The 19,658-nt window shown below is 41.8% G+C and overlaps 6 protein-coding genes across 14 annotated transcripts in view; 1 reads left to right on the top strand and 5 right to left on the bottom strand.

Annotated features, from left to right (window-relative positions):
• The window catches only part of LOC125954742 (uncharacterized), a 32,553-nt gene extending 29,106 nt beyond the window's left edge, over nt 1–3,447 (bottom strand). The window contains exons 1-2 of one of the 6 annotated variants that reach the window (XM_049685271.1): nt 3,284–3,445; nt 1,359–2,232 (exon numbers count right to left, since the gene is read on the bottom strand). In XM_049685271.1, coding sequence (XP_049541228.1) covers nt 1,359–1,504 — 146 coding nt within the window. In that variant the 5' untranslated portion in view covers nt 1,505–2,232; nt 3,284–3,445. Of the gene's footprint in view, nt 1–1,358 lie in introns of all 6 variants that reach the window. The other 5 variants (XM_049685270.1, XM_049685272.1, XM_049685274.1 and 2 more) reach the window with 5 other exon arrangements.
• Nucleotides 3,448–5,139: 1,692 nt separating this feature from the next.
• LOC125954749 (Meckel syndrome type 1 protein-like) lies at nt 5,140–6,943 on the bottom strand. 2 transcript variants are annotated; one of them, XM_049685296.1, is made up of 5 exons: nt 6,737–6,943; nt 5,934–6,665; nt 5,754–5,867; nt 5,538–5,688; nt 5,140–5,474 (listed from the first exon to the last, which is right to left on the bottom strand). In XM_049685296.1, the coding sequence occupies exons 1-5, from the start codon at nt 6,841–6,843 to the stop codon at nt 5,250–5,252; spliced, it is 1,329 nt and encodes a 442-aa protein (XP_049541253.1). In that variant the 5' UTR covers nt 6,844–6,943; the 3' UTR covers nt 5,140–5,249. The 2 variants fall into 2 exon arrangements, with proteins under 2 accessions (XP_049541253.1, XP_049541252.1); XM_049685295.1 differs by having other exon boundaries at nt 5,754–6,665.
• A 407-nt stretch (nt 6,944–7,350) lies between these two features.
• LOC125954751 (protein rhomboid) lies at nt 7,351–9,869 on the top strand. Of its 2 annotated transcripts, none has more exons than XM_049685298.1 (7): nt 7,351–7,456; nt 7,603–7,727; nt 7,802–8,057; nt 8,325–8,433; nt 8,523–8,630; nt 8,690–8,903; nt 8,996–9,869. In XM_049685298.1, exons 2-7 carry the CDS (start codon nt 7,620–7,622, stop codon nt 9,287–9,289), a joined length of 1,089 nt encoding a protein of 362 aa, XP_049541255.1. In that variant the 5' UTR covers nt 7,351–7,456; nt 7,603–7,619; the 3' UTR covers nt 9,290–9,869. The 2 variants fall into 2 exon arrangements, with proteins under 2 accessions (XP_049541255.1, XP_049541256.1); XM_049685299.1 differs by lacking the exon at nt 7,351–7,456 and adding an exon at nt 7,457–7,519.
• Nucleotides 9,870–11,106: 1,237 nt separating this feature from the next.
• Nucleotides 11,107–13,122, bottom strand: LOC125954747 (protein Red). The gene has a single exon (XM_049685290.1). The coding sequence runs from the start codon at nt 12,989–12,991 to the stop codon at nt 11,393–11,395; it is 1,599 nt and encodes a 532-aa protein (XP_049541247.1). The 5' UTR covers nt 12,992–13,122; the 3' UTR covers nt 11,107–11,392.
• Nucleotides 13,123–15,948: 2,826 nt separating this feature from the next.
• Nucleotides 15,949–16,901, bottom strand: LOC125954755 (transmembrane protease serine 11D-like). The gene is made up of 3 exons (XM_049685304.1): nt 16,792–16,901; nt 16,307–16,724; nt 15,949–16,244 (listed from the first exon to the last, which is right to left on the bottom strand). The coding sequence occupies exons 1-3, from the start codon at nt 16,849–16,851 to the stop codon at nt 15,949–15,951; spliced, it is 774 nt and encodes a 257-aa protein (XP_049541261.1). The 5' UTR covers nt 16,852–16,901.
• Nucleotides 16,902–17,892: 991 nt separating this feature from the next.
• Nucleotides 17,893–19,474, bottom strand: LOC125954752 (collagenase-like). 2 transcript variants are annotated; one of them, XM_049685301.1, is made up of 3 exons: nt 19,042–19,474; nt 18,466–18,929; nt 17,893–18,372 (listed from the first exon to the last, which is right to left on the bottom strand). In XM_049685301.1, the coding sequence occupies exons 2-3, from the start codon at nt 18,908–18,910 to the stop codon at nt 18,035–18,037; spliced, it is 783 nt and encodes a 260-aa protein (XP_049541258.1). In that variant the 5' UTR covers nt 18,911–18,929; nt 19,042–19,474; the 3' UTR covers nt 17,893–18,034. The 2 variants fall into 2 exon arrangements, with proteins under 2 accessions (XP_049541258.1, XP_049541257.1); XM_049685300.1 differs by having other exon boundaries at nt 18,466–18,952.
• Between the last annotated feature and the right edge of the window lie 184 nt (nt 19,475–19,658).

A 19,658-nucleotide genomic window follows, 5' to 3' on the forward strand; every position in this document is an offset into this window, starting at 1 on the left:
CACGTCGCGCAGAGCATGAGACTCGCCCGGTTTCGGTGGGCTGGGCATGTCATGAGAATGGCAGACGACGACCCAGCCCGTAAAGTCTTCTTAGGCCTTCCGGATGGACAGAGAGGGCGTGGTAGGCCCAAATCGAGATGGAGCGACGGTATAGACATTGACGCCAGAATAGCAGGAGTACCGACTTGGAGGACGACGGCGCTCGATCGCGAGCGGTGGCGGAATCTTCTGTGTCAGGCCAAGACCGCTCGGCGGTTGTAGCGCCTGATAAGTAAGTAAGTAAAGTAATTCAATGCATGATTTTTTGTATCTACCTTTTTGATATTTTTCCTACTAAGCAAACCGAAGTCCTAATGTGCTCTTATATTACAATTATCCATAAGATTTCGCATGTTGTGTAGCAATCTAAACGTCAATGGGCTCATCGACGAAAATCGAGCTGGACCGAAATTCTCGGTCCACGTATGAGCAATTCATGACAGTAAACAAAGATTGTGTGGCTAAACAAAAACATTTAATATTTCACGTTTGTTGTTTGCTCAATAGAATTATGACTAATTATTGATAATAATACAAAACAGGACAGAAAAGAAGAATAACGAAAGTTTGCAACTCAGCCGCGGTCCCTCAGCTCAGCTTCCTTCAACTCAGCCGGTTGTAAACGAATTGGTGGTATGACGTGCAAATATCTTCGGTGAGTTGAACGTGAGAGGGCAAGCGTGGATGTATGTAGAACGCGTGGTAGGAAAGATTTTTTGGGATATTAAGAGAGGGGCTTTATTCCGAGTTGCTGCCGAATCAAGAATCAATCACAAAAGCTGATCTCAAGTGAACCCAAAAACCTCATAAAAAAGGCCAAAAACCTCACAAACGATATCTATATTGTCCAAATACATGAGAGATGCAGTTGTATAAAAACCTCGCCCTTCTCTAACATCAATAGCTTTGCCAGTTTGGTAGGATTCTTGCATAACCCTCAGCCCAGTATACATGATCCAGAACACTAGAACCAAAACAACCAAAAATTCATTTAAATGACCCTTTTTTGTATTTATTCTGTTTTGTATTTATAAAATCTACAACAGATCTGTGAGAATCATCAGAAAACTATAAAAACTTAAACAAATTTAATTTGTCCAGGTCATCATATTTTGTGTAACGAAGTCATTGGACAAAACAAAATCAAATTAGTTGATTACAATTTAAATACCAACTTGCATATTTGAGAGTACAATAGATTACTCATTTTAAGATGCATCCTTAGATCAGAGTTTTGGACCACCGAGAGCTAAAAACTCATGACGAAGTTTGGTAAATGGAATCTTCAAATTACCAAAATTATTTATTATCAAACCTACCGATGAATCTGCACAGCAGTCGCCGTCGGGACACGTTGCTGATAGGACATTCCGGGTAGAGAAGGCTGCGGAGAAGGGCCAGAATCGGTCCGTTGACCGCTCGCTGGCCCGACCTGCTGCATTGAACGGATGGCGGCTGCTTCCATTTCATGCCGATCGAATCATCGACGCATCGTTTCGATCTCTTTCGCGAAATTACTGTACCGTACGCAATGCCACGAACAAGCGCTCCACTTTATTTATTACAGCCTAGCAGCCAGACAGCAGACAAGCGCTGCGCACTACGGGGATTCTGTGCAACCTGCTACTATCAGCACCTCCGCACTAAAGGCCACTAACAATCCCTCCGCGTTGAACCGTGCGTGATGTATGACGATGCGGCTGGGTGGTCGATGGGATATCTTTTTTCCAGAGCTTCTTTCAGCAGTTACTATTTGCTTCTGTGACACCGAATATAACTCTTTTTTTAATGATTACTTTGATTGCTGCATTTGGAAGATACACTGCAGATGCTACTGCGACTTCACTTCTCTTTTATGCACTTGAACAGTACTATAATAGGTCACATTGCTTTCGCACTTATCGCTTTCATTCTACAGCAAACATATAGATTGTAAAGCACACGTCTGTCACAGCATACGCATTTCCTTGAAACACTCGTTCCTATTACTACACTTTCACCCTTTGCTCAGCCTTGTAAATTTATTTCTAATACACTCGTTTAAGAATATTTAATCGCCCATCGATTAAATTAAACACAATTACACTTATGCTAGTAATGCTTTATGAGACACTTTAATTTCCAGGATGGATTATTCAAGCAAGAATGGTTACTTTTGTCTGTAATAATTCACACGTTGCTGCGAAAACACAACTTAAAGAGAATATCAATCTGAACACTTGTGCGTTTAAAAATACAATGTAAACCATGGTTGGATGATCTTAGGATTACGTAAATTCCATTCTTTGTTTAGCTGGCTTTACTTGTTTCGTTTAAATATATTCAAGCCCTCTTTGAGAGTTGCGAACTCTGCACAAACGGGCTATCCATTAACCTCGCCCACAGATCATATAAAAATAAAAATTTAGATTCAAGAAAACCTAATATGCATCTGCAAATTTGTAATTGAATATGACCCTACAAATCAAAAGATAATAAAGTTTTTAAAAATCACATTCTGAAAGAGCAAAAAATGACTGAATTGGAAGATGCAAAAACTGTTAATATTGTACGTTAATTTCACGTTAAATATATCTGTTGCAACCATAAGTAGCAGCCACAATGGCCTGTATTCCTGAACGAATTGTAACATGGCGAACTTATGATTTGATCGAAATTTACACTGAAAACCAATGCACTATATTGCAACTGCACTATATTGCTGTTATAAGTTGGAAGGAATCGTAAAACCCGCTTGCAAAATTGAACAGTTAACAACGAATACAGTTGCCACATTTTCGCATATTCTTTGAAAAATACTTGTTTGCACTATGCACAAAGATAGCCCGTTATCTGCCTCCACATAGCTCTATGCATTCGTTTAAGCTTGATGAGGCATGGAATTGGCATTATGAGAGCGGTTGCAAAGAGTTACGAGAACATATTGCGCCTGCAATAGTAGGGTACGCCTCGTAAGCACTTGCCATTTTCGACCGAAGGAAGATTTTTCAAAGATGTTTCCACTACAAGTTTTGCCATCCAACAAGCACCCTGAAGTAATATTTTGTAGCGCTTTTATACCAAGACGGATTCACAAAAATCTTAGTAATTTAATTCTGCCGTCCCTCGTTAGCACCACGGTAACGGTGACGGAATTGCCAGCGAGTTTCATCGAACGGGATGAGGGTGACAGCGACCAGCGACCGTGTGAAGATTGGCTGTGTAATTTTGCACGAACAAAACAATCAACTGGGATTAACCATACTGGTGCGGAAAACAATAGTGCGTAAGCGGATCACATTTTGCAAATCTAAAACACTTTTTAACGTACAGAATTAAACGATTTCTACCGGAGCACTCAGAACGGGTGCTGCACACGCGACAGCGGCCATTTTCTTTTCCCTGAAACCCGGGGTAAAACCTCAGCGACTATACGCACACCAGCCCGTTTTACGAATAAAAAAAACGCTCGTTTAGGCGAACGCATTCGCGAGTCGAGAATGTCCGGACACGGATTTCACTTACACACCCTCAACCCCTCTCGCCATCTCGCTCTCGCGCTTTCAGCACATGCGTGAGAGTAGTTCTTTCTCGCTCCGTAAACGATTCCGCTGCCAAAATGGGCCCTGCTTCAAATGCTGTTTTCCCCAGGCCAACCCAAATTACACCCAGGGCTTTTTTGTGTCTCAAAGCGAGAAACATATTAAATTTTCAGTTCGTTAACACTAAAATGGTTCAATAGTTCGGCTTCCACGGTTCTTGAGTCCGTAAAAACCATTGCTTTAGGCTTCTTTAGGTAAAACGTTCGACATGGGCGATTATGCAGCGTAAACGTCGACAATGCGAAATGGTCGCTGTCATGCTACATTTATTGAATTGCTACTTTTTTTTAATTTTAAATTCTGTCTGAAATACAAAAAAATACAATTCTGCCTCTCTCGACCAAGCAAATACGACAATATAGCAAAGCACATTTACTCTGTTCAACCAAATTCGGGTGGTATAATCGCAAATTGAGAAGGTTGGCATCAGCGGGCTCTGTGAAATGAAGCGGCTTATTTTGCCACGAATACACATTCCATCTAGATTCATTCTCCCTATACACAAATATCGGAAAGTTCGATTATTTAACGACAAAAACAGACAAAAGCAAACATTCTAATAATTCCAGCCACAGCCTATTCCGTTGGCCGAGTTAAATTTTCCTCATTTTAATCTGCCTCAAATTTTGAGAGCATACAATACGTTTTAATTTTGCTCACCCCTTCGTTATCCCGTTATCAATTAGTCATCACGATTTGTCGGTGGCTCCATTACAGGCTACATACCAAACTACATAAACATAAATTTGACATTACGCCCTGTGAAAGCATATTTTAATAGCTTCTTTAGTGCAATCATCGGATGCTACTGTTGCAAGCTTGCTACTCTGTAATTCATCATAGTTAGGTCTCAGCCGCTTTTGTATCGTGTTTTAGATTCAATAAGAACGAAAACATATTTTGGAAAAGATACATCTTTCTATTGTCATCCTTGCCATGGTTGCGCCTCCATCGTCGTATGATAACTAAAAAACAACTTCATATAGCCAAGAATCTTTTCAACAATCGTACAGCTAATAAATATTGTCCATGCAGTTATTGGAGAACGTGCTAGTAGAGAAACAGGTGCATAACCATACGCTGCATCCTTCAGCAGTCTATTAAAATTCAATCCAGTAGTGGCTCGGAATAGTAGATTTTATTGGACCTCCGTCCATATAGAAACCCATCATCACAGGGGAAATATTCCTTTGTATGAAAATGCCATACAAAGCAAAACCATTCATACTTTCTGCCAATTTTAGTTTCTAAATATTCACGCGAAACATACCTCCCGGTGTCAATAGTTACTTCCATTAAGATTGAAATTGCACTCACCGAAAAAAATCCAATGTTTCGTCGAACCATTCATTTAATTTATTTTTGCGAACATGTATTTTAAATCGGACATTACCTTCTTGTTTGTTTGGTTCTCTAGAAAGGGTTAAGGGAGGGGGGACGGGTAGAGGTAGGCGACAGTGGGCGGTAACAAATTACCTCAAACGAAAAGAGAAATGCTTTAAAGAATATAAATTGGGCTTTTTATTGGCAATGTTGCTGAGATCCTAAACAGAAATGGCAAAAACATGAAGTGAAATCTTTTAATTTCGTTGATTTTAATCATACAACCGTCAAAGCAGTATCTAGCATTTAAACGTTCGCTTTAATATTCACACGTTCCTCCATGCGTTCCCGAGCTGCATGGTAAGACGCAATCAGCTGATCGAGTGTTACGTTCTTGCACTTAAATGCCGATTTATAAAGGCCCTCGTTTAATCGCCTCGGTTGATGCTGCACAATAGTGTGATAACGTATAAATAGTTTGCCTGATCGGCAGGTTTTGTTTCCATACCGATTGAGCATACTTTGAGAGACCTGAAAATGTTATATCGATATTTGCGATAACTAAAGGCAGTGTGTTTTGTCCGTATGGTATACCTTTCCGTAGAAAGATGCCAGGTCCACCTTACGGCGATTGCCAACGAGGAAAGCCTCTATTCCATCAGCAGCATCTGTATTATTGAGTTGAACGAAATTCAATGTGTTTTCACCCTTTCTGTGCATGAGAGATATTGCGGTATGTGAATGGCTGAAATAAAAGGATGCATTACTGATAAGGAATTACCATAAGCTACCCAAACCCTCAGTGTTTACCCTAAATATCGCTCACGGTTTGAGCTATCGATGGACACAGCTTCGAAGTAGACATCGATTTTAGGACAAGTCCTATTACAATTTGACACCGTGAATTGTAACTCATGGCAATCACTAAAATGCCAACGCAAACCAGTTTTACTGGAACTTTGGGTGCTCCCGATAACTTCTGAATCATACTTTTTAACTGATTGAACCCCTTCCGACGGTTGCACCTTGTAACGAATGTGTATATTATTATACGAGAATCCGGTATTACATGAGAAGCCAACAGCAGATTGAAGTTCTAACAAAATAATAGCATTGTACCGTCTCGGCATTTTGGGTATATTGAAACGCGTTTCTCGTCCATACACCAGAGGAGGAAATTTTTTAGTGGGTATTGGAAAGGCCGGCTCAAACAGCTTCTCTAGTGCATAATGGTACATTTGTAAACTAGGATCTCGAATTTCCTGATAGTAAGGATTTATATTCAAATGATTGAAATCCGGATATACGTGCAGCAGGCCGTGATCAATGAACCAGTGAATGGTGAATAATAACACCTCCTTTCCCAAATCTGCCATCAGGTACATCGACTGAACCTTACACTCAGCAAGCTGTGATATCAAATGGCTTTGCCTGCACGCAATAAGATCTTCTGGATAATAATCATCACCATCGACGTACGTAAACAGGATAGAAGTTCCTAGCGATCCTTTTTTCAAACGATGATAATACTTTTTTTGTCGTTCTGTTTTGCAGTTCTCTTTAAGAATGTAATAATCTACTTCGAAGCGGCTGAACATTTTTTCCTGCCATTTAACAGTTTTAATTTCCATTGATCGATCCACAGCATCATCCACAAATGCTTGAATTTGTCCTCCCATGTTAGGCATATCAATAAGTGAATGTATTTTATGAATCAATATCCTAGGGGAAGAGGAAATATAGCATTGAAAAGGCAGTATTTTTGTGTAAAACATTTCGATGTGATGTATTACCTGAATTGAAAATTACTGATATCATCGCCAGTGCGATAGATGCCCGTTTTGAATAACTTGCTGTCCGAATTCATCGTCTTGAGTGGTGATAGCTGATTGTTCGACATATTTAATGCCTCCTAGGCTCTGTTGACACCCATCGTTGCCATGGCAATAAAGATATCTCTACTATAACTACTTTTTATTCAATCATAAATAAATTCAAAAAGCAAAAAACAATCAGACGATAAATTTCTGGTTAAGTGCTTTCATAAGTTTCCGTAAGCCGGCAGCAAAAAACCAACCAGAAAAATGTGCAACTGCAAATATTCCAAAATTTCGCTGTTTTCTCTATCGTGTGTAAGGCCTCGTTGAGTGAAACGAGGATTAAAATTATCACCAAATGAGGTTCTTTCCAAAAACAACAAAACGGCGTAGGAGAGAATAACTCTCGTTCACTTTCAGCTTTTCCAAGCGCTATCAGTCGCAAAAAAATGAAAAAACGCATCAAAACCGAAATCCACATCCAAAATCGGAATCCGGAAAAGAATCTGGTTTTTTTTGTGGTAAACTCAAGAAGTATATAACTTAGGTTCTGCAGTGGGCCAGATGGGACTTTCGGGTGACAATTTTATATGATGCGTCCGGCAGCCGACAATCACCGGCATTTCCTGGTAGCTCATCAGGTGACAGGTGGAATTCGGGGAATTCGAAATCGGACAAACACCGCACCCGGCTGAGGTATGATTCATCAGAGTAGAAAGTGGAAAACGGTTGCTTATTTGGAGAGAAATTAGAAAGCTTGTTTGTGTCTCAAAATGGCCTTGCAATCAGTATCAGGAAAACTTCTTTGAACATTATCTTTCCTTCATATTTTCACTTTACAGCGACAGTTTTCGATTGGATGCGCAACATGGACAATCACGAGCAGCAACAGCAAATTCCACTACAGCGACTTAACACGGTCGAGGAAAACTTGCGGCGCCAAGAGCTTCGCATCGTATTCGAAAAGGTAAGGTGATAATGGAAATCTTATCGAATAGTGGCGTAATCTAACATTAATCAGCGTTTCTTACTCATACCTAGTATGATAGCGATGGAAACGGTTTTTTATCCAGGTCAGAACTCCGACGTTTGATAAAGGACAAAAAATGCCCAGACATACCAAAAGAGGTGGTACATGAGGTGTTGAAAAATTCGGATGGAAACAACGACGGTCACTTAGATTTCGAAGAGTTTTACAAATTAAGTACCGAACATCCGTACATTTTCCGGGACTTGTGTATCAGGTATTGTCGTGTGGTTGTTCCAAGACGTACACCGAACATCGGTGATGAAACAGGTAAGCATTAAAATTGAACGATTCCATAGGTCATCTAGTCTAGCGCTAACAAGATTTATCTAATTGATTCTCGACAAATAATTCTCGATTTGAGGAATGAATATCAGTATTAGCTTCATCTTTTTTGCTGAACAATATGATTTCCTTGACGCATAAGGACGCAGAGTTTGCATCAAAGTAGTAAACAGACAATAGCAGTACATTTACTCATTTTCAACTGGCTAGATTATTTTCTAATCCCATTCCGTCTTTCCTTCTATTTCTTAGATGGCGAATACGAAAGTAGCATGAAAATATGGCCACCGCCATTGACGATGATCATTTTCTCCATTATGGAAATAATATTTTTCGTTGTCGATATCATAAAGACAGACAAGTAAGTAAAGCATAGGCCCGGGCAAGGTGCTCGATAAAGAAGATGAGGTTAACGTTAATACAAGCTACAAAACCCCATCTCTGTTGCAGCCAGAACGGTACAAGTACTAATGGTCCTATGGCGTCATTGTTTATCTACAATCCTCACTTACGTTACGAGGTGTGGCGCTTTCTGACGTACATGTTTGTACATATTGGGTAGGTTCTTTTGGTTCGTATTAGATTTTTCATTACTCAAAGGTGCTACCATCTTTAAGTTTCATGCACTTGATAATGAACCTGGCAGTACAACTTTTCCTTGGCGTTGCCCTGGAATTGGTACACTGCTGGTGGCGAGTAGCGTTAGTTTACCTGGCGGGTGTGGTAGCCGGATCTATGGGTACGTCGCTCTTCACACCTCGGGTTTTTCTGGCCGGTGCATCGGGAGGTGTTTATGCGCTGATTACTGCCCATATCGCCACTATCATCATGGTGAGCATTAAGTGACACCGCGAAGGTTTTTTAAGATCAATATTGGTTATTATTGAAATTTACCTACATATATATCCTACAATGTGCTATAGAACTGGAGCCAGATGGAATATGCTATCGTGCAGCTTTTTGTGTTTTTGGTGTTCTGCATCGCGGATCTAGGAACCTCCATCTACAACAGTATTCATGATCCTTTTGATAAAGTTGGTTACGTAGCGCATGCCAGCGGAGCACTAGCAGGATTCCTGGTGGGCATTGGAGTGCTACGCAATCTGAAGGTGGTACCATGGGAACGTAAGCTCTGGTGGTGTGCCGTAACCATCTATTTCCTGCTCATGGGTGCCGGAATAATGTTCCATTTTTTAAACCCTGATCACTTCAAATAACATTTGCTTCTAATTGTGATATCGTTCTACACGGGTCGCTGCGGCCCTTAATCCTATTTTATGCGGCCGGCGGCCACGTTCACCAAGAAATGTTAAACGTAATTTTATATGAAAAAATATTGTGTGTGTGGTGCGGCCCGCTAAGCAGATGTTTCATTACATTGTTGCCACTGACTGGCTGTTATTTTCCACTGCGGCCCGGATTTTAATATTATTTTGATACCTCTGATCTACACCAATTCGATTGCGCAGCGCAAAGCTCGATGATTCGTACAAAGATTTACATTCCGACTTTAAAACGATTCACTTCAAACGCGTGTTACCTTCAAACGCTTCAAACAAGTGCCTTTCGAAATTGCTCTTGAACAAAATTTAAGCTGATTAAATTAATAGTTGACGAATTTCCAGCCAGTTTCATTTTAAATCTTTATGCCCAATTTGGGACGTTTCTCTTAAGTATTTTGCCTAGTATATTTACAGTATTTCAAGAAATAAGAAACGTTTTGTGTATTTTTACACTTTTTACTAGCGTTTAAGGACACAATAAATGATTTCTGCTGATGACTGATCAACGTCAAATCTATATATATAAAAATGAATGTGTCTGTCCGGATGTCCGGTATAGACTCCGAAACTACTGAACCGATTGACTCCAAATTTGGTATGTGGGAGTTTTTGGGGCCGGTGAGTGCTATAGGCATGGTTAGAAACCCCCCGCTACCTTCCTTCATGCCCTTCCCTAACACTTGATTGTTAAAAACATTCATTACTCCACGAGTTATGAACCGAATACCATTAAAACTTGCACAATTGTTGATGGTCATCTGAGAAACTATGGGACAAAATTTGGTCTACATCGGATGAGGGGAAAGGGGAGCTTCCATACAACCCCAATCCTTAAAATACGTCCTAGGGCAATATGGGTATCGTTTCCTAGGTTTTGATGGTCTCTAAATCGATTGGATTCACTTAATACTCTTTTACTTGCTTCTTTCACCTATCCACCATCACCACCCTCCATTCCGTACATCTTGCAGAGCAGAGTGAGGGGTGGTAAGGTTAGATAGTTGCGTTTAATTCATGAATAATAATTTTAAAAATGAGACCAATACATGAGAGCGAGAGAGAGAGAGAGAGAGAGAGAGAGAGAGAGAGAGAGAGGGAGCCCGGCTAGGGTGGAATGATAACCATGGGACCGGCAATGCTGCAAATCGTTACCATTTTTTATTGGTATGTCTATTGTTGGTTTAAATTTTGTTAACAATTTCTTAAGTTTAGTTAAGTCATGAGTTAATTAAGAAGTTGCTTTAATTTTCACAAATCAATTTACATGAAACAATAACAAAAACTTATTCAGTTGCGAAATATTTGAATTGATCAAGAATTATATTAATTTTCGACTATTGATTTACGTGCCTCTTATCATTGACAATTTTCAACGTATCGGATTATGAATGGTAAACGATCGGAATTGCATGCACAAACATATAAAGCAGCAGTAACCGAATAGTAATAGAAAGCAATACCAACATATCCTATCTATCAAGAACAACTTGCGATTGGAATGATCACCGAGAATTCCCGAGAGAAAAGAAAGACCCTCGATCTGATCGATCGACGTTTGAGATAATTTGAAGTGCGGTGCTTTTAGTTATGATCTACCATGTGACTATTTAAATCATCGTAAGCTGAATACCGGGGAAAAATGGATCAAGTGTGTCGTATTGTAATGCCGTTAAATACACAGCATTTGAACTTAACGAGCTATGTGCAAGCCGAATACTAAAGTCAAACTTTTTTTAAAAATACTTGGGAAAATATAATTCGTTGTTCCAAATGATGTCATTTAGCCCGAAAGGCAAAGCCTTAAAACTCAAACATCATGTTAACTTTCCAGCTCATATTTACAAGCACGTCGCATCTCTATTTCCAACATCACTAACGGACCTAGCTATTCATTTGGTTCATTGATAAATCGAATACTACCAAATTATGGAATAGATAAAATTATATCTACTAAAATTTTAAAGTTCCTGTTTACGATAAACCCACGACCGATCAAAGACAGTACGAAGTCTGTCGGGGCAGCTAGTGAAAAATAAATTAGTACTTGCTCTTTTTAATCTCAACGTCATCGTTGACCGTTTTAGCTTTTCGTTTCTGAATAATGTTTTGAATCTGTTGCCATTCACGGTCGAGCTCGGCTTTCTCGTTCTTTTCCGTTTTATGTTTGCGTGTTTTACGTCCATCCTGCATTTTCACGCCGTACTGGAAAGCGGCTTTTGGGAGTGCCTCCTTGCTGCTCATGTATTCGGAATATTCCTCCTGAGTGTCAAAGTCCCAACGACCGATTGGACCTTTCTTGTTGCCGAGATCCATCTTAGTGTAGTCCACTTCATCATCGGAATCATCGATCGCATCATTCATCTCCTGCAATCCCGGATAGCATTCAGCGTATCCTTCCGGTTCGGCTGTTAACTTAGTGATGAGCTGTGTTGATAGCTTCGGTGGTGCTGGAATCGCTGATAACGATGCTTCATGATCCACCGCACTTTCGCCATCGCCCTTACCAAAGTAATTATGTCTGTCTTCTAATTTAGAGGACGTACCTACGTCCTCGTAGCGTCGACTGGGACGGTAATCTCCAATGTTTCCATAGATTGACTCGTCTATCTCTTTGCTTCCTGAATCTCCAGGAATTTTAAAAAGTGGCTTATCTTTATCCCGACGTTTATTTTTTTTGCCTCGACCTCCCTGCCGCAGGTAGGAGAGAATTTGCGCCAATTTGTTTATTACAATATCGTTTATGGTGAGGGTTTGGGTATCGCATATATCGAGTGGCACTTCCGCTTTAGAACGAATTACAGTCGTCGGAATATCGGTATCGGCATTTTCATCCTCCAGTTCGATGTGGTAGGCCATTCGGCCAGGGGCAAACATTTCATTACGTTCGATCACTCGTGAACGTTGCTTTTCCAAAAAGCGAAAAATGTTTTGTCCCAGCACGGTATGGAACTCTATCTCTTCGGAATTGACTGAATCCTTTTCTGTAAGTAAGCCAGCTGCCACGGAGCGTTGAGCTGAATTGGGCAAAGTAGCGGTTGCTTCGATGTCGACCAACTTTTCCAATTCTTCCTCCTGCTCCTGCTCTTTGGCAACGATTTCACTACGGACTTTTTGAAGCAGCGCATAATCCAAACCCTTAACCAAATGGGTGTGCTCCATGTCACCTCCCAAAAACTTGGACTCTTGAATCTGTTGACGACGACGCTCGGCAGCGTCGAGGCCCGATTTGGCATCCGGAGCAACCGCGCGATAGGCGCTGGTTGTGCTAGAGGAATCAAGGTTCTGGTAATCAGGATTTGCACCGTCACGCCTTTCACGTGCACGGTCACGGTATTTCTCGGCCAATTCTGCAAGTTTGTTGTCTTCTTGTTTTTTGAGTTGTGCGTAGAAGTTTTTCTTTTTGCGACGAGCTTCATTCCGTTCCGATGATGGTGTTTTGATACTGGAAGATGAGGCAGATGCTGATGAGCCAGCTTGAGGTACCGCAGACCCCGAATTTTTGCTGGCCATTGCATCACGGATTGATCCCACTGCTTGTCCTGCTCCGGCTGGTGCCCTCGGTGTCATCAAAAGTTTACGGAAATCATCGTTCGTTAGCCGCTGCGTCGCAGGCGTTTCTGGTTCGTCGGAATGCATTGTGTAATGCTGATATCGAAATGATACCTGTATATTTCACACAACAAAATTACTATTGAAAGCGGGGGGTCACAGAGTTTTGAACCTTTACTGAAAAATCTCTTCGATCTCTAGTTAAATGCAGACGTCATAGACCCACTTGACCTTTACCAAAATGTGGCTAGAACGAAGACGACAAATACATAAGATTAGCTACAGCAAAGATCAATATATCATGTTCGTAACATAAGTAATGTACATGTTGACCTGAGAAAAGATCCCAGTTAACCAGGGAACCACCTCTTTTGCGCTACACACACAACAAGCCGTGGCCACACGGGGCGAAAATTTGCGCGCAAATTTGCACATTAATGCCAAAATGTTTTCGCTTCGTGTGGCAGGGGTAAAAACCCGAAAATTTATGCCGAAATGTCAAACGTATTGTTTTCATCTGTGTTTTGGCCGCTGAAGTTGATTTCCGATTAATTTTTGCAGTTTTTAACGATTTTGTTGCTGTTGCTGTTATATTTATATTAAAAATGCAAAAACAATACGAAAAGAACCTACATTTTCGTAAATAAAGCGTTCGATAGCGTCAAGGGTTCAGCGAAAAAGTCCGCGGACGTATAAAAGTTTGACAGCGTGTAAGGGTTACGCGAAACCGTTTTGACATTAATTTTTTCGTTTGCGCTAGGGTTTTCGCCCCGTGTGGCCACGGCTACACACACACACACACACACACACACACGAGGCGCTTCATTAGCCGTGGCCACACGGGGCGAAAACTCTAGCGCAAACGAAAAAATTAATGCCAAAACGTTTACGCTTGCCGTTTACATGCTGTCAAACGATTATTGGTCCGTGGAGCGTAAAACCTAGCGTAAAAGCTTTTTGCAAACGGTAGGGCTCACAATATGTTCTTTTTGTGGTTTACATCGACAGTGAGTGATCATTGCTAGTGTATTCAATCCTTTTCTTCAAAAAAACGATTTTAATTTCCTCAACCCGGCCATGTAAACATATCGAAGCGCAAAAGTTTTGGCATTAGCCGTGGCCACACGGGGCGAAAATTTGCGCGCAAATTTGCACATTAATGCCAAAATGTTTTCGCTTCGTGTGGCAGGGGTAAAAACCCGAAAATTTATGCCGAAATGTCAAACGTATTGTTTTCATCTGTGTTTTGGCCGCTGAAGTTGATTTCCGATTAATTTTTGCAGTTTTTAACGATTTTGTTGCTGTTGCTGTTATATTTATATTAAAAATGCAAAAACAATACGAAAAGAACCTACATTTTCGTAAATAAAGCGTTCGATAGCGTCAAGGGTTCAGCGAAAAAGTCCGCGGACGTATAAAAGTTTGACAGCGTGTAAGGGTTACGCGAAACCGTTTTGACATTAATTTTTTCGTTTGCGCTAGGGTTTTCGCCCCGTGTGGCCACGGCTACACACACACACACACACACACACACACGAGGCGCTTCATTAGCCGTGGCCACACGGGGCGAAAACTCTAGCGCAAACGAAAAAATTAATGCCAAAACGTTTACGCTTGCCGTTTACATGCTGTCAAACGATTATTGGTCCGTGGAGCGTAAAACCTAGCGTAAAAGCTTTTTGCAAACGGTAGGGCTCACAATATGTTCTTTTTGTGGTTTACATCGACAGTGAGTGATCATTGCTAGTGTATTCAATCCTTTTCTTCAAAAAAACGATTTTAATTTCCTCAACCCGGCCATGTAAACATATCGAAGCGCAAAAGTTTTGGCATTAGCCGTGGCCACACGGGGCGAAAATTTGCGCGCAAATTTGCACATTAATGCCAAAATGTTTTCGCTTCGTGTGGCAGGGGTAAAAACCCGAAAATTTATGCCGAAATGTCAAACGTATTGTTTTCATCTGTGTTTTGGCCGCTGAAGTTGATTTCCGAATAAATTTAGCAGTTTTTAACGATTTTGTTGCTGTTGCTGTTATATTTATATTAAAAATGCAAAAACAATACGAAAAGAACCTACATTTTCGTAAATAAAGCGTTCGATAGCGTCAAGGGTTCAGCGAAAAAGTCCGCGGACGTATAAAAGTTTGACAGCGTGTAAGGGTTAAGCGAAACCGTTTTGGCATTAATTTTTTCGTTTGCGCTAGGGTTTTCGCCCCGTGTGGCCACGGCTATTAATTTTTTCGTTTGCGCTAGAGTTTTCGCCCCGTGTGGCCACGGCTATTGAAATTTAGCGGGAATTTGGCTAGTGATATGGAAGATGGTGCGATTTAGCTGGAAGATTTTAGCAAGAATTCGTTCGCAACTCGTGGCCGTAAACTCGTGATTTGAATGTGTTTCTTCTATTTAGAGACAAATGTTTGTTAAAAGGTGCATGTTGTGAAACGATGGAAGTGCCGCGAAGTTTTAGGTTTTGTAGTTCCTTATTTAATGGAAAACGCGCAAACCAACTCAACATTAAAATGCGAGAGGAATCAGAGTTTCTGGGGCAATGGCGATATTGCCACTCCATCTGGATTTTAGTCTAAAGCCCCCATACATGGGCAAATTGTTCGCCAAACAACCGGCACACTTTTGGCTACTATCGAGTAAATTGTTTGCCAAAAGATTGATTGATGGAAAAGATTGACGAACCGTTTGCCTTTTTAGGATGGGTGGGGGTGAGGGTGGGGGGTTACACACTCCCTTTCCAAAAGTCTTTAAAAGAGGACTTTATGGGCTGATTTGTCGTTTTACACCTACATTTGAGAATCCTTCTCTCGGCTACGGATGTTTAAATTAGTTAGAGGCCCTCTTACCTCTGACCAATTTATACAAGTCTACTAGCCTTCTATCCATTACTTAATCCACAATTATCGATTGCTAAGTTAAGTTTAACCGAGTACACTTTTGGTTTCAGTATTTATTCACTACAGACAAATGGTAAAAATGGTCAAAGCAAATCCCGTAGTACATATAAGCGAAAATAGCTTATAATGCCGGACATGTTATACTCCCGTGGTGTCTCGAATCCATTGACGGTATACAGAAACTCGAGTGTATCCAGTTGGTGTCAAAGAATCGCAAGAAGCAGTAATCAACGAGGCAACACCAACCAATGTTTCAATTCGACGGTCCTGGATAGTGAAGCCAGCTCCAAGGTCACCGTTGCACACGTTCGCTCGTTGTACTGTATCCTCAGCACAGAAATGGTTTGGTATTTGAACCTGGTAAGTGCCACTACATCGGTTGTCGCCGATCACCCGTTGGTAGGCAGCTTTCAAGAAATCCGATCGAGTTTGGCCTGCAATTGCAAACGCATCAGCAATGGCTTTATAAAGCGATAGCAAACTTTTAGAAGCTTACCGTTCGCAGTATTAAATCCGAAACCAACCACCATGCCTTCCTCATTTTCCATCGGCATTTGCCGGTTCAGTTGTGGGAGCGCAATTGCTGCTATTGCTGCTGAGAAAATAATCGGAGATGGAAGAATAACGACACCGATGTCGTTGGCACGATTCTGGCTGTTGAAAGACGGATGGGTGATCGCCTGCGTGGACACCTGTACGACTAGCTGCCCAAATACGGTACTACCAAGTCCGATCTCCCATCTTGAGAAACCTTGAATATTTTGTGCCGCAGTAAGGACATGGCGGTCGGAAATTAAAGAACCACCACCGAAGAATCCGGCATTGGCAGAGTTAAGATACAGTACGTATGCATTGTAGGGCGTTTGTTGTGCATTTACTCCATTAACTATTCTAGGATTACGGTTCTGTTCATTCTATAAGATACCAATCCGATACATTAGTGTGCAGCTATTAGAAACCAGGTTTACGCAGGATTCTTACCTCGGAAGCAGATGCACAAATAACCGCTATCAGCAGAATTAATCCAGCAAAAAGTTGCATCGTAACTGCTGGATCTAATTCAGATTCTCAATGCAAACCTGATACACAGTATATGGTACTAAACGTCGGAGCAGTCGTCTACCTATAGCGCAGTAGGCGAATGTTGCGTTTATATATATAGCAGAATGCAGGGGAATTGTTGCTTCTTGGTTCTGGATTTTTTTTTTGTGTACGCCACGGTAGTTGTTTTGGTTTTATCAATCATGTTTCCTTCCAACTTTCCACCATTCAATATTGTCGATCGAGACAGGTGTTGCGGTAGCGATAACAGATCAATCATACTTTGTGTTTTGCTACAGCCCGAACCATTTACAGTCATTCACGTGAGCCAATAAAAGAACAAAATATTGCACAGGAAGTGTTTCTGGTTGTGTGCTTTTTCGATAATTCTGTGCTCTATTGCAATTGCTTGATTGCTGCAATTGAACTTTAGCATTATCGAGAAAGCTGCCACCGAATTTGCATATGCTCTTGTAGACTCATAACTGTTAACTTTACCGGAACACAGGTAACAGATAGGCTGCTAATTATTCGCGGAAATCTGGCCCGTTTGATAATGTCTCTTCCTAAACAAGACATTTTATTCAAGGTACGTTCACAGATTGCTACATCATCCGAATGCAGGATTATTGCGGACTATGAATAACAGTACACTCATTTCTTCGACATGAGCATGATTGATTGAAATGGCAGGTGGTCGCAAGTACTCTTCTTGTCGTTAATGGTGCACTGGGGATCACAAGCTTGGCATAATCAATCAAATTTAGGTGGCGACCCTAAGAAGCAGAAACGTTTTCTGGGTTTTCTCGATTAGCACAGGGCATTGAGTAATCCAAATGTACCGAACGACTGCACAGTTTCCCGGTCTATTATTTGGCCAGTGTAGTGTTCGGCTTGCGCGGTAATCTTTCTAGTACTCTACACCTTGAATATCTTTAGAATACATATCGAAGTTGCACGTTCGAGAGGAGGATTTCAAATGTTCCGTTGTAACGCCGGATAAGTAAGGAAGTGAATAAGTTCAGGTGCGGTTCTCTTTTATTCAATTAGCGCGCACCAGCTGGTGAGCCTAGCAAGCACAATAAGACATTGAATTGTCGAAGGTCAAAGCAGCAGCGTTTTAGTATGTCTATCGAGAAGGGAGGGTAGGGTGTAGGATCGTCCTTAAGAGTCCTCGAAACGTTTACGAAACTGAGGCTAGTGTACGCAGGGCTGTTGTTCTTGCAATCCAGTCTAAGTAGTTGACGGTGCGAATGTATCCCGATGGATCACCGGTACTGCATCCACGGCTGGAGACAAACGACACGATGCCAATTTGTACCCAAATGCCGTTGTTAGCCTGCTGTATTACCATCGGGCCTCCAGAATCCCCCTGACAAACGTTCTGGTTTGAGCGATCCCAGCCGACGGCGCATAACGTTGTATTGCGTATGATTGAACTACCATAGACGGTGGCACATTGGGCGTTTGATATGATGCGTAAAGATTCGTACTTTAGCTCCGTCGAAATCGATTGAATAGCTACGAAAGCATAGCAAAGAGGATTGAAGAGGATTACTTCTCTGTGTACTTCACCCGTGTGTGGGTGGAAGCCCACCCACCCACTTTACCGACCGTCAGATGTACGCCCGAAGCCGGATACGATCGCTTTGTGACCGACGAATGATTCCTGCGCGGCAACGGTGATCGGTAGATGGACCGGATAGATCTCCAGACTGTATGGTACGCCTGACGGCAGTCGTATGAGTGCCACATCGTTGGTCAGTTTCCACGGATCAAACTCGGGGTGCACATGTTTGACCACTGCTGACATCGTAAGTCGGGCCATATTAAGATGTATCGATCCCATACCTATTTGGAACACGTTGTAATCGTGTGCACAGTGTGCTGCAGTCAGAACCCACTGCGCATCAATCAGTGAGCCCCCGCACACGGTTACAGATCGACCAAGAGCCGCACGGATCGATACCTGCCACGGAAATTGACCTTCGTGTGCCGTTTGCCCATTCACAATTTTGGCCAGTTGGCTGAGCGGCTTCTTCGGGGGGCCCATTTTCATTGCGTTGGTCAATCGGTGTCTGGGAAGCGGAAAAATATCAAGCTGTTCTTGAAAATGTTGATAGAACTATACCACGGCATACTGTCTGCTATACGCAGCAGCCAATGAAGCCGGTAGCCAAAGGAGCATACCTCTGTAGTGCTGCTGCTGACGCATTGGATAGAAAGTATCGTAGCTCCTAGTAACACTATTACTACACGTGGCAAAACTTTCTTTACCAAACTTCGGCGGGCACAACGTTGTGCAACAACGCAACGCTCCATGATGTCGAATGATCAAAATGGTCGTCGGAATCCGAGCTTGCAGAAGTAGCGAGCGATACGGTGCGGTTATGTGCGGATCGAAGCTTGCGATTTGAACAAGCATAACGTTTCGCACAAACTTTCTTATATCGTTCGAGACCGGAGGAGCCCGTCGCCCGTTCCGATTAGAATCGACAACGCCGCCTACCACTTTGAAAACGCAAGTGGAAAAGGTTGTTGAGCAGGCGCGCTATCTACTTCCGATGTTATCGAAACCCTCTGGACAGTGGAATACTCTCTTCTATACTTTGTCCGACGAGTGTGGTAGGTGTCCCAATGGTTTTGAAATCTCTTGTCGCTAAACGAGTGGCGCAGTTTGCAAAGAGCGACATTTAGTTATGAAAACAAAACTATTCGTATTGAACTCACTCATTCCACCTTCCAACAATGTGCACGCTATACTGGAACATGCTTATCAGCATTATTTTCATGTCGCACTTCACCTT

The sequence above is a fragment of the Anopheles darlingi genome, chromosome 3 (assembly GCF_943734745.1).
Source record: "Anopheles darlingi chromosome 3, idAnoDarlMG_H_01, whole genome shotgun sequence".
NCBI classification, from domain to species: Eukaryota; Metazoa; Arthropoda; class Insecta; order Diptera; family Culicidae; genus Anopheles; species Anopheles darlingi.

Excerpts from the sequence above, each read along its gene's own strand:
- LOC125954747 (XM_049685290.1), bottom strand. The coding sequence starts at position 12,991 with ATGCATTCCGACGAACCAGAAACGCCTGCGACGCAGCGGCTAACGAAC.
- LOC125954755 (XM_049685304.1), bottom strand. The coding sequence starts at position 16,851 with ATGCAACTTTTTGCTGGATTAATTCTGCTGATAGCGGTTATTTGTGCA. Across the intron at positions 16,725-16,791 it reads TTTGTGCATCTGCTTCCGAG|AATGAACAGAACCGTAATCC; the intron begins GTAAGAATCCTG and ends GGTATCTTATAG. Across the intron at positions 16,245-16,306 it reads CGGATTTAATACTGCGAACG|GCCAAACTCGATCGGATTTC; the intron begins GTAAGCTTCTAA and ends TTGCAATTGCAG.
- LOC125954752 (XM_049685300.1), bottom strand. The coding sequence starts at position 19,173 with ATGGAGCGTTGCGTTGTTGCACAACGTTGTGCCCGCCGAAGTTTGGTA. Across the intron at positions 18,953-19,041 it reads TCAGCAGCAGCACTACAGAG|CTTGATATTTTTCCGCTTCC; the intron begins GTATGCTCCTTT and ends TTTCAAGAACAG. Across the intron at positions 18,373-18,465 it reads CTTCGGGCGTACATCTGACG|CTATTCAATCGATTTCGACG; the intron begins GTCGGTAAAGTG and ends ATGCTTTCGTAG.
- LOC125954749 (XM_049685295.1), bottom strand. The coding sequence starts at position 6,843 with ATGTCGAACAATCAGCTATCACCACTCAAGACGATGAATTCGGACAGC. Across the intron at positions 6,666-6,736 it reads ATCAGTAATTTTCAATTCAG|GATATTGATTCATAAAATAC; the intron begins GTAATACATCAC and ends CTCTTCCCCTAG. Across the intron at positions 5,689-5,753 it reads AACCGTGAGCGATATTTAGG|CCATTCACATACCGCAATAT; the intron begins GTAAACACTGAG and ends CTTTTATTTCAG.
- LOC125954751 (XM_049685298.1), top strand. The coding sequence starts at position 7,620 with ATGCGCAACATGGACAATCACGAGCAGCAACAGCAAATTCCACTACAG. Across the intron at positions 8,058-8,324 it reads GAACATCGGTGATGAAACAG|ATGGCGAATACGAAAGTAGC; the intron begins GTAAGCATTAAA and ends TCTATTTCTTAG. Across the intron at positions 8,434-8,522 it reads GATATCATAAAGACAGACAA|CCAGAACGGTACAAGTACTA; the intron begins GTAAGTAAAGCA and ends TCTCTGTTGCAG.